This window comes from Scophthalmus maximus, chromosome 6 (genome assembly GCF_022379125.1).
Source record: "Scophthalmus maximus strain ysfricsl-2021 chromosome 6, ASM2237912v1, whole genome shotgun sequence".
NCBI classification, from domain to species: domain Eukaryota; kingdom Metazoa; phylum Chordata; class Actinopteri; order Pleuronectiformes; family Scophthalmidae; genus Scophthalmus; species Scophthalmus maximus.
The window spans coordinates 1405001-1417500 of record NC_061520.1 but is presented as its reverse complement, the minus strand read 5'-3'; the positions used below and the strand labels follow the sequence as shown (position 1 = coordinate 1417500).

The 12500-nt window shown below is 45.3% G+C and overlaps 1 protein-coding gene across 12 annotated transcripts in view; it reads left to right on the top strand.

Moving 5' to 3' along the window:
• Positions 1–12500, top strand: part of grip2b (glutamate receptor interacting protein 2b) — a 160817-nt gene that overhangs the window by 115659 nt on the left and 32658 nt on the right. The window contains exon 1 of one of the 12 annotated variants that reach the window (XM_035632356.2): positions 1967–2198. The exons of the other annotated variants lie outside the window; for them this stretch is intronic. Coding sequence (XP_035488249.2) covers positions 2144–2198 — 55 coding nt within the window. The 5' untranslated portion in view covers positions 1967–2143. Of the gene's footprint in view, positions 1–1966; positions 2199–12500 lie in introns of those variants that run through there. 12 annotated transcript variants of the gene reach the window in all.

Below are 12500 nucleotides of genomic sequence, written 5' to 3'. Positions count from 1 at the left end.
TCTTCTTCTTCTCCTTCGCCCGGTCATGATACAAATAGCAGCTCAAGTGTCAAGAAGCTTGTGCCGCCCACAAACAGAGTCAAGAGTTTCATCCTCGTTTTGTGATACGACGTCAGGACGTCGGACCACAGTGACGGAGGAGGATCTCAGCGCTCGCTGGCGGATATTTAGCTCTAGACGTCTACTAGCGTCTTTGCATCGACTTCGTATGTAAACTGCTCCTGCGAATAATTTGTGTGTCGCTGGGTGTGAACGCATCATCGGCCTGTGGTGGGAAACATCAACGTCTAGAACACTGTGGATGATCTCTGACCGGTGTCGAGCGGAGATCAGTTATACAAACTCAATAAAGTGAAAACTGTCAGACCAGGACGTAAACTGTCAGGATTTCACTCCGGGTCCGTTTCATTTTTTCTTGTTAGTGTAGTGAACAGTTTGTCGAGAGCTGCAGCAGATTAAAGTGTCAACAAGATGGGTTTGTAAATGTGAAGAGGAGTGAGACGTCTGGAACCTCTCAATCCTCTCTCTACCCGATCACCGCTCTCTCCTTTCACACCTCCGTCTTACTCTCCCGCTCTAAAACCTTCAATCCTTTCTTCTTCTCTCATTCTTTCTTTAAACAAACTTAACCTCGAACATGACGTTGCCTTTACTTTAATTAAGTATGAAGTACTAACTAATTAAGTATTAATTAAAGTGGTCGGCAGCTTGTACAAGTTTGGAATATAAGTTTAATAACGTAGAACGTACCAGGAAGCAGGTCGACCCTGTAGGTAGTAGAAGTTTATCAGGACTCACGGTCGAATCTGATTCGTCAGTAATTATGACGGGATCCACAGATGCGACATTAGAAACACGTTATCAAATCCACAGATGACATCACCACAAAGAATGTTTCAAAACACCAAATCTACAGGAACGGTGTGAATAACAGAACGAGGGCATTTTGCACAAATTCAGTTCGTAGTGTAAATGATGAATCCACTGACCTCTGGGTCACACTGACGCAAAACTGTTTAACTGTTATATGAAATATGGAAGAATCACTTTCAAAAAACTTATATATAACAATATTGTACATCATAAATGGATTTAATCTCCATATAGGATTTGCTTATTTTGAACTAATCAGTTTATCAATTTAAAATTTATTTTTTTTAAAACAGATTGTTTCACGGAAACACGATCCAGGCACGGACGGGGATCGAACCCATGATGGTTGGTTTACGAGACCAACGCCGTACCACTTGTCCACTGTGCCGACACGTTTTAATTCTAATGTGGCAATAAAGAGACGTCACATTAACACAAACTGTGTTTCAAATAGATGAATCAAATTGGACAAAATATTAAAAAACATACGCTCTCTCTCTCTCTCTCTCTCTCCATCCCTCCCTCCCTCTCTCTCCCGTGTCTCTCTCATCTCTCTCTTATCTCTCTCTCTCTCCATCTCTCTCTCTCTCTCCATCCCTCCCTCCGTCTCTCTCTCTCTCTCTCTCTCCCGTCTCTCTCTCATCTCTCTCTTCTCTCCCTCTCTCTCCCGTCTCTCTCTCATCTCTCTCTCTCTCCCGTCTCTCTCTCATCTCTCTCCTCTCTCCATCCCTCCCTCCCTCTCTCTCTCCCATCTCCCTCTCTCTCCCGTCTCTCTCTCATCTCTCTCTCTCTCCATCCCTCCCTCCCTCTCTCTCTCCTGTCTCTCTCTCATCTCCCTCTCTCTCCCGTCTCTCTCTCATCTCTCTCTCTCTCCATCCCTCCCTCCCTCCCTCCCTCTCTCTCTCCCATCTCCCTCTCTCTCCCGTCTCTCTCTCATCTCTCTCTCTCTCTCCATCTCCCTCTCTCTCCCGTCTCTCTCTCATCTCTCTCTCTCTCTCCATCTCCCTCTCTCTCCCGTCTCTCTCTCATCTCTCTCTCTCTCTCCATCCCTCCCTCCCTCCCTCTCTCTCTCTGGGGTTGAGCAGTCGTAACGTAAGCACCAGTCATCTCGTATCATCGCCGCTGTTTTTCCCAGAGCGCCCGTCGGTCCACATCTCTTTCTCTCTCTCCGTCCTCCGTCGTTCCTCCCCCTCTCTCCTCCTCTCTCAGTCTGCGTTCTGTCTCTCCGTCTTTCTCGTGTGTGGATGTGACTCTCAGAAGGAACTCTGTCATGTCTGCCGTCATGTTCTGTGGTCTGAGGAGAGACGTCGGGGCGAACGGCGTTGGTGAGTGAGGCAACAACCCCAAAAAAAACCCCTGTGAGGTGAAATCTTTCCTTCATTTTGAGTCCGACTTGGTTTGTTTGTGTTCGTCTCGTTGATGTGGCGTTGACAACTACACTTCCCAGAAATCCTCCCTCACCTGGACGCAGCAGTGAGGTTCTGTGTGGCATCAACCTCCTTTGATTTGTGTCTGATAAGTTTTGTAGGTGATGCTTTTTTTCTTTATTCATCTTCATGTAGTTAGATTTTAGAAATTTTTTGGGGGAAAATATTTGTAATTGATGCTTCTCTGTATGAAGTGTGTGGTGAAGTGCGATGGCGGTTTCTCTGACATAGATGTTGTCTTTCTTTGATTAGGTTTCACCCATGACTTGTGAAGTAATCATATCATACCGTTCTTCAATAAATCAGAAACATGTAGGAGAAATCGAGGGCGCGCAGCTCAAAGCCGACCAATCACAGCTCAGAGAAACAAAACTCGGACTGTTTCTCATTAGCTGAAATCTAAATTTCATTTAAAAAGAGTAAATTTCTTCTGTAGATTTTAATTCATCACAAAAATGAGTTTCTTGATCATTTTCCAATCAGGTTGTGGAAAATGGGAGACATTTTCTCACATATAGCAAAGATGTTAAAACCATTTAAACGATTTTTCTTTTCCAAGGACGAATCGCCTTCACGTCAAGAGTTCAGCTGCGAAAGAAACGTTCTGTTCATCTGCTGTGCGACTTTATTAACTCGATCCCTGTTGAACTTCCATACGTGAAACGCCTCCAGTGTGTAAGACCTGCGCTTCCTGCTCCTGCCACAGGGACGTGTTGCTACAGGACAAGAGAACAGAGCTCGCGTGCTAACACTGTCACGTTAGCTCGCGTGCTAACACTGTCACGTTAGCTCGCGTGCTAACACTGTCACGTTAGCTCGCGTGCTAACACTGTCACGTTAGCTCTCGTGCTAACACTGTCACGTTAGCTCTCGTGCTAACACTGTCACGTTAGCTCGCGTGCTAACACTGTCACGTTAGCTCGCGTGCTAACACTGTCACGTTAGCTCTCATTCTAACACTGTCATGTTAGCTCTCATGCTAACAGCAGAATTAGCCATTTTATCATGTATTTCAATTGTTGACTGTATCCACTCACCTTCGTAGAAAAGCCAGAGTCCGTCCACCTCCTATTATTGCTATTGTACCGAAGTCGCCTGCGATTCCTCTAGAGGGCAGTAGCGAGGTCGTCCTCAGTGAATTGAAGCGATTGGAGCTAAAAAATATGTTGGCGAATATAGTATTGATTATTTATCAGAGTTGAAATGTAAAAAACCCGAATGTCCCTTGGACTTTCGTATGATTTAGCCCGTGTCATGTTAGCTTGCTGCTAACGCATGCGGATCGTCCAGTTTCACACATAATGCAAAGACAACATTTTTGCTCTATGAGATTACGGACAAAGCCAAAGAGAAAGACCGTCGTCCGTGAGTGACGCGGAAAATGTGCCTCTAATCGCGGCGGATGACGCACATTACTCGCGAGTTAGCATAAAAAAGTTCCTGCGGCTAACCTTGTGAAAGTGCAGCGAAAACGTGCGTCGCGTTGAGTGTGAACGCAGCATTAGGAGAAAGTAAATCAAGTGGAATGAAGATTTAAACGGAAACAGGCCGTGGTGAAACCAAAACGGAGAACGGCGAAAAGTGTCTCGCGCTAACGTGACGTCACAGACACTTACAGGAAGTTATTTTACTGCGAATCTAATCCAATTGAAACTTGATCTATTGTTTCTAACCCTTACATCGAAAACGTAAAAGAAAATAAGCTGAATTTTAGGGGCATTTTTTGGTAAAGCCTTAAAAACTATAGCAATCGTGACACTATAGTGCAGAGCTACTTTCTAATCTGTCCCCTTCTAATAAACTGTGCAGTCGAGTTAACGAGACGCATCAGGACCATTAACAACGTGGAGCTCCGTCCCTATTTCATGCACCAATGAGCACGGTGGGAACTGCTCTCCTCTAAAATGGCCCCCGAGGCTTCGCTAACCCAGCTGATATCGGCGCTGAGCCCACCAAGCTGTTTCTGTTCAGTTTGGTTTTTTGGAGATACAGATAATTTGCATGTCTTACATTTCTGCTCAAATTTCCTTTCCACATATTTTTTATTTAACTGGATGTGCAAAAGATTGTTCATCACCTCTTCACCTCGCATTGTTTGGAGGGATTGATTACCTCTTTTTATTTGGAAGACTGTTGAAGAGACGAGCACACAAATGCAGATCAAATGTATGACTGCATGATGAGGGCTTCGTCTCGCCGCCTCGGCTTCCTGCCACTTGATCCACTTAATATTTTTTGTCTCTGACCCACGCTGGGAATTTCATATGGACGCGTTGTGTGAGGCGGTGAGTGTTTTTTGCGGCGAGGCAAAGTGTATTTCACTCAGCGTGTTGCAAAAAAACGCCATCGTCCCGGACGGCGTCTGGTGACCACGACATGCTCACGCTGATCGAATGCTTCAGTTGTAGGTCAGATATTTCATAATGTTCTCTATAGAACGTTTTTAATGACAGAAATGTAAATTCTTCATCCGATTTCATTCTTCTCCCTCTGTCATTTACATTTTTGTCGGGCGTTTAGATAACACTCTTACCTTAAGCAGCTTACTGTACAAGCAGGGCTCCGGTACATCGTGTGGACGAGTGTACGGATAAAACCATGTGACTTATTAATAAAGTCCTTCTGTCTTTCTCACCACTTGCCTGTCATCTTCTTCTCCCCTCTCTTGCCTCCCAAATCCTCGGCCCCTCAGCTGGATCTCGAGGTATCGAGCGTCGCGTCAGATCCGCAGCGTTGTGAGCTGAGAGAAACTAAACTGTATCTTCAAAAGCAGTTCAGATGTTTCGTTTGTTTTCCTCTCTCTCTCCCCTTCCTGTCGTACACTTGCCGAGTCGATTCCCCTCGTGTCTGCTCCTCTTCATCTCTGAGATCTTTCTTTTTTTCTGAAGACCAGCTTTGCTCTTGTTCCTCGTGCTTTTAGGGAGGTTTGCCTCCAAATATGGAAGTTTTTGGTGATTCGATTTATGTGTCTTAACATATTACGTCTCTTCCTCCTCCGGAACGTGGACGACAAGATGTATGTGAGTAGAGTTGGGTATCGTTGTACCCACAACCCACAGTTCTTTAAGCCCAGTATCCATCGGAATTACAGCCGTTAACATCAAGTGTCGAGGTTCAGTGCAGGAGCAGAGGTCGTGTACTGTATGTACAGTAGAGAGGGACGGATGGTGTTTGGTTTATAGGGCAGGAGTTCACATCCCGTCACAGTTGACAGACCTCTGTAGAAGAGGGAAAGCAGAAGGTGAGACGACCTTATGAGGGCGACAGAGTTTTCATAGAGAGGAGGTCAAGCAGTAGAGATACTACGGTCTTTGAAGGCCCCAGGCTAACAGGGCCTGGTGGACCCCACATTGAACCAAACTGGAACATATTTTTAATCTTCCAACTCTTACTTTACCATACAGAAAACCTAACAGACGTCCGCAGGCAGCTCGGAGTGGAGCCGCTGCTCCTTTGCGTCGAAAAGGCGTCAGTTGAGGTCTTTCCGGCATCTTGTCTACGCCAACCAGGGCGCCTTCCTTTGGAGGTTTACCGGGCTCGTCCAACTGGGGGTAGACCTAGAGGTTTAGACCCAGAACTGGCTGGAGGGACTACGTATCCCATCTGGCCCTGGGAACACCTCAGGATCCCACAGGAGGAGCTGGAAACTGGGCCTGTCGGCTGCCTCCGTGACCCGATCCAGGTTAAGTGGAAGAAAATGGATGGACACAATCAGAAAGTTTGTGGCCTCGTTAGGTTGTTTCCAACTGTGGTGTTGTTGCAAGCTCCTAAAGCCGATCACAGAATTTAAGAAGCTTCTCCCCCCAAAAGATTGTTGTTCCTGTGGACTCACTTGATCAGCCGTTCTTGATAACACAGAACATTGCCTGCGTGGTGCAACCAAGAGTCAGTTCATTTCATTTCCCCTTTTGTACAAGTCAGCGTAGATTCCTTTTTACCGGTATGGCGGTGCAGCGGTAAGCACATGCTCCCAGAGAGAAGGTTTCCGTCCGGGGGCCCGTCGGTCGATTCCGTCTCGATGTGTCGACCCTGTGTCAGTCCGGCGACCTGACCACGGTTGAACCCCGCCTCTCGCTCAATGTCGCGCTGATGCTAGAAGAGTTAAAGAGCATACATTTAAAAAAAACAGCAGCCATGAGATCATGACTCTCCTCTTCAGCTCCGACGCCCCCTCCCTCCAGGATCCGTACAAGCTGCAATTAACCACAACACAGAAAACCAACCGCCCTAATTACTGCTTGTTCCTTCCATCGCTGCTCTATATGTGTGGGTGAGAGATAACTCAGTGTGTGTGTGTGTGTGTGTGTGTGTGTGTGTGATAACACAGTCACACTTTGTGCAAGTGTTGTCACGGACAATAGCTAATTACACCTTCAGCATCGTAATGACCACAATCAGACGCTTTGGCATTCAATAACTCAGAGCCTGCATGTGGGGATATGTATCATGTGCGCACACACACACTCACACACACACACACACACTCCACAATCTTTCATTTGCTGTACTTTTATTTATTTGTGCGTCGTGAGTGATCAACACGTCTGTACGCTCGACGAGACTTTTCTCATAGACTGTTCATTTTTTGAAATATTTAATTGATAGTATTATCCTTGGCGAGCGAGCTGCGGATGGTACACGTCGATTGGACATAGAAAACATTTGCTGTTAACTTTATTGTCTTTTAACAGGATGTGTCGTCAAAGAGAAAACGTACAGAACATCCCCAGACGATCACAACTCGTTTATCGATTTATTATTTGAGTAAAGAGTCAATGATGTCATCACTCCGCTGTCGTCTGTAATCTGTGAAGAAACAGCAGCACATCCACTGAAGCTGTTTTTTCTAGATCGTGTTTTGATGCGAGTTTAATGCAAAATGAGCAGAAAAGTTACTGAAGTTATGTGAAACTTTGGCAGAGCCGATGTTTAACGTGATGATTATTTTAAACGCCACGTGTGGTGACAGTCGTGTTGTCGCGAGGGAGCAGGTGCCCGCGGCGTCTCTGCCTGACCATCGTCAGCGCCACAGAAACAACTTCCCCTGCATCGGGACGCCCACGCGGTGGCGTGTTCAATAGCCGCTTAATTATAATGGTGTGTCGGCTTAAACGCCTTATTCAACACAAATGAAAAGGCTGAGCTCGGTGCTTTGTTCATGTTTTATCTCCCCTCAGAGGCATTTCGTGTTTTTCTCTTCATGTATCCGGAAGCTGAGAAGAATCGAGGCTTTGTGTTTTTTCTTCCCACTTTGAATACAGACACTGGTTCTGTACCTGGCAGCTGCTTATTAAATACATACAGGACGCTCCTGTAGCGTCAGCTGGTTCAAGTGTGTAACGCGTATTAGCTCCGACAGCAAAATATTATAATAGACAGATGTTCTGATTCAGATGCCGGTAACAGGAACGACTCCGATCCGATTCCACGTTTCACCATAATAACACCGGCATTTTCTTTTTCCTGAAAATTACCAGTATTAATTAATAATATTTGAACTTTACCCTCAACGTTACGACTTTATTCGCGAAAATGTCTTCGAAAAATCCCCTTCACCAATAAGTTCCACCTGAGAGGCAGAAATAGAGATGTTCCAATACCAGTATTGGAAATCGATCTTCTGAACACGACGGATCAGACATCGGCGAGTACGCTAATCTTATGTTCCGATCCGATACCAGACATAACTGTAATATTCTTTTCCCGGAAATCAATTATTCTTTGTTTTGTTGCTGTTTTAAAGCTTTGAAGCTCTTTTATTTTGAAAAGCTTTAACAGCTGTTACAGTGATTGTTGTTTGTTGCTATATGATTTATGTATTTGTGATCTTTTTCAGTTATGAAACTGTCAAAATAGATGATAAAATAAGTTGTGACATTAATTCTCTGAATGAATCTGTTTGTCAGAGGGTTTTAACCTGAGTCAGGTCGAAGAACGATGACAGTGATCATCACTTCATACAGGGTCAGTAGCTGCTAGAAGATGTTATAAATACACTGGTATTAGATCTGTACTCGGCATCTGCAGATACAAACGTCCAGGTATCGGATCATCTCTAATCACGATGTTAGTATGTAATATTGTGTTGAACATTCAGTGGCTGCAGCATCGTGAAAACATGTTTTCTCTTTTCACAATATGAAGATTCTTTTATTCTTAATCTTCTGGATCATATTGAAAGTCGTGTGATGAAACACTCTCTCATCTTGTCGGAGGGAAGAGGAGGACGCGCCGCCGCTGTGTTTTTATTGCTACAAAACAAAACCAGAAAAAGGTTTGTTTAGTTTTATATATCTACGCTTTTTTAAAATCATCTGCCGCTGAAGCTTCACGAGAGAACAGAGCTCTTCGGCAACAAAAGCTAAAATGCAATTTGTGGCGCAGGTCCTGAATCGTGTGAAGAACTCGTCCATGCTCTTCACACAGACGTTTCCGAAGAGGACAGTGGAGACTGTGGAGGGAAAAGGATAAATAAGAATCATTGATTTATTTTGGCAGAAAAGCTATTTCTGGCACATGATGGCTTCTTTCAAACCTGCGCAGCTTTAATCCATCAAAGAAAAATAGAAGAAATAAATAAAGAAATACATAAAGAAATAGTAAAACTGTCCCTGGCTTCTCGATTGTAACGTTCTGCTGGTTATCGACTGATGGAAAACAATAACCGCAGCAAAACAGACTGAGAATGAAAATATCATAAAGAAACAAGACGTCGTTGCGTCGACTTCAACATCCAGAGGTTTACGGAGGTCGACTCAGAGGTCAACTGGGCAGATGTTGGCTCAGACCCGCTCCCCGACAACGCTCACCAGGTTAAAGCCACAGTGTGTAATATTTAGAAGAACTTGTTCACAGAAATTGAACATATTGTCCATAACTCTGTGTTCATATAAGAGTTAAATATAGTTCCATGAGGTGGACCGACCTCGTGTGAGTCTCCATGTTTCTACGTCCTGTTGAATACGGTTGTTGAACTAAACGTCCAGAATACGTCGCGTTCACGTTGAATTTTCAGACGCTGACGGAAACAGGAAATGGAATCGGCGGTGCGCCGCCATAAAGTGTCCCCTGTCGGTCGCTCAGTTGGTTGCGGTTTGCAACTTCACCACCAAATGGCGCCAGAAAATGGCGTGTTTTAGTTTGAAAACTCCGGCGCTGCGTTGCAGCAAAACGGAGACTTTTGGAGACGACGACGACGCCGTCGGCCACGTTCGCTTCCTGCAGTGGAGGGAAAATGTGGTACATACTCACTGGAAGTTCCAGTTCCACCTCGTCGTCGCTTTCCACCAACTGGTGCGTAGTATTTTCTGAAACTATGAGCAACCAACTGCATCGTCGACAATTTGCGTCCTGTTTCACGCCAGACGCACACGCTCAGTGTACACGTGGATGAGAAAAGCAAAAATAACAGAAGCTCCAGTCGCAACGCAGATCCGCCCACGAGCGCACGCCGCTGTCGCACACGGAGAAATCACAGTGTGTGTGCACATGCGTGTTCTTTAGTGCTCGTTCCAGAGGATCTTCATGTTCCTCGGGAATATAGAATGCCCTCAAAGCTTCGTGGATCCAAAAAAGAGCGGGGTGAAGTGTGTGTGTGTGTGTGTGTGTGTGTGTGTGTCGGTCCACCTACGAGAGGCCTCGCAGATGACGACGTGAGGTCATCGCGGCTGCAGCGGAGCCCTGTGGCGACGCTGTGCGAGCGACCGTGTGTTTGTGGAAGAGAGGAACAGGGATTTGAATGTGTTTGTGTCATTATGTGATATTACCCTGAATGTCTGTCAGAGCGCAATGTTCGTCTGCACATGAAACTGTGTGCGTGTGTGTGTGTGTGTGTGTGTGTGAGCGTGTCTGTGTGTGTGTGTGTGCGTGTGTGTGTGTGTGTGTGTGTGTGTGCGTGTGTGTGTGTGTGTGTGTGTGTGTGTGTGAGCGTGTCTGTGTGTGTCTGTGTCTGTGTGTGTGCGTGTGTGTGTGTGTGTGTGTGTGTGTGTGTGTGTGTGTGCGCGTGTCTGTGTGTGTGTGTGTGTGTGTGTGTGTGTGTGTGTGTGTGTGTGTGTGTGTGTGTGTGTGTGTGTGTGTGTGTGTGTGTGTGTGTGTGTGTGTGTGTGTGAGCGTGTCTGTGTGTGTCTGTGTGTGTGCGTGTGTGTGTGTGTGTGTGTGTGTGTGTGTGTGTGTGTGTGTGTGTGTGTGTGTGTGTGCGCGTGTCTGTGTGTGTGTGTGTGTGTGTGTGTGTGTGTGTGTGTGTGTGTGTGTGTGTGTGTGTGTGTTGTCGTCGTGGACACCCTCCGCTCCGTCTCTCTCTCTGTTTCCTGTGACCTTGAGGCGAATGTGTGAAATAACCTGATGCTGATGTATTTGTCAGTGTTTCCACTGTGAGTGTGTGTCTGTGTTAATAGACTCAGTAGAAGCCGAGAGGAGGAGGATGTGTGAGGATGAGAGAAAAAAAACTTTTTGAAATTATTTCTTTTTTAGAAAATATACAAAAAATGTGATATTCAGTCGCGAAGTCATTCCAATATGCATTTAGCTTAGCATAGCACAAAGATGAACAGAGCGTACAACAGCACGACCTGGACTCTCTCTAGACTGAACATGTTGTCAGTTGCATGTTAGCTTTTTATTTAAATATTATTATGATGATTTTTTAAATTTAGTTTGTTGTTGTTTTTGTTTTGTTATTATCTTTATTCCAGGTAGCCTTTTTAAGATCTGGCCAGGGCACATTCAGCTGACTCCGGCTCATTTGCAGCATCTTGTCCGTCAACTCATGCGCATCGTTCATATCACATAAATAAATGAACCTCGCCGAGTTACATCGAATGTGCAGCCGTAAAAGAAGAGCGTCCTGATTCACACGCTGTCAATGCAAAGACGCGACAGTCCCGTTCACTCGCATGATGTCGACTAGCACCGTGTCCTCGGAGAAAAAAGATATCGTGTGTGTGTGTGTGTGTGTGTGTGTGTGTGATGAAAGATTGTATGCTCGATGTTTGTGTGTGTGTGCGTGTTTCTGTAAAGGTTTAGCGAGAGCTCGAGGGAGAATCTTGCAAGGTACGTCAGAAAAGTGTCTGTTAGTATTTCCTTCATGCATGTACGCACACACACGCACGCACACACACACACGCACACACACACACACACACACACACACACACACACACACACAGGCCCAGCAGCTGTTTGTGGTCGAGGCCTGATGTGAATCTGACGGGTGTATTTCGTGTGCAACAAGCAGAAATTACTGCACCTGTAGTCTTTTGCTGCAGCTTCTATTATGGGACGTGTTATTATGGGTCGTTCAGTATTTTACTTCGTGGTAACACGTCAAACTGTGTTGATCTGCTACTGGTCCTGTAAACCTCAGATGAACCTGAACATCTCTCGTCTTCAGTTTGTCTTCACTGTTTTTTCGGTCACTTCGCAAATTCCTGCTCTCGCTCAGACCAACGGTGGACGAGCATGAAGCTTATTGCTCCGCTTTGAATGTCATGTCGTCTTTCGCCCTGCTTGTGTTCATGAGACATGTCGTAGAAGCTTCTATATTCAAGCGTCAGCAGCAGTTTGCTCGTGGCAAACCGGCCGGTTGAGTTGTTGGGAATATTTTCTAATAGTCTCCTAGAATAAAAATGATAAGACAAAAAGGAATTTAGCCTTTCAAAATGAAACCTTACCAACGTTATTGTTATTTCTGTATTTTTCCATCAGTTGTTTTGCCCATAAAATTTCATGTTTCCCAAAACTCCAAGATGATGTTTTGTTTCGTCCAAACACCAAAGATCTTCACTTCACTGTCACAGAGGAGCAAAGAAACAAGAACATGTTCACATGGAAGAAGATGAAACCAGAGAATTTTGACTCTTTACTTTTTCACACCGGATTTAAAAGTTTGGTCGCTGGAACATTTGTGCTTAATTTGCGGCATTGGCGCGAATATTGTCCCCGTTCACTTTCTCCGACGAACCTCCTAGAAATATTCGAACTGGCGAAATCTACTCACGCGAATAATTCCCGTCGCGCATGTGTGTGTGTGTGTGTGTGTGTGTGAGTGTGTGTGTGTGTGTGTGTGTGTGTGTGTGTGTTTATGAGCAGCCTCTGGGGTCCCTGACCCCCCCACAGCAGGAAGTCGGCCAGCCATGAAAACTTATGAGAGCGGTTTAAAGTGGAATTTCAATCCACCACGTGTGAATTATTGAACGTGTCGCA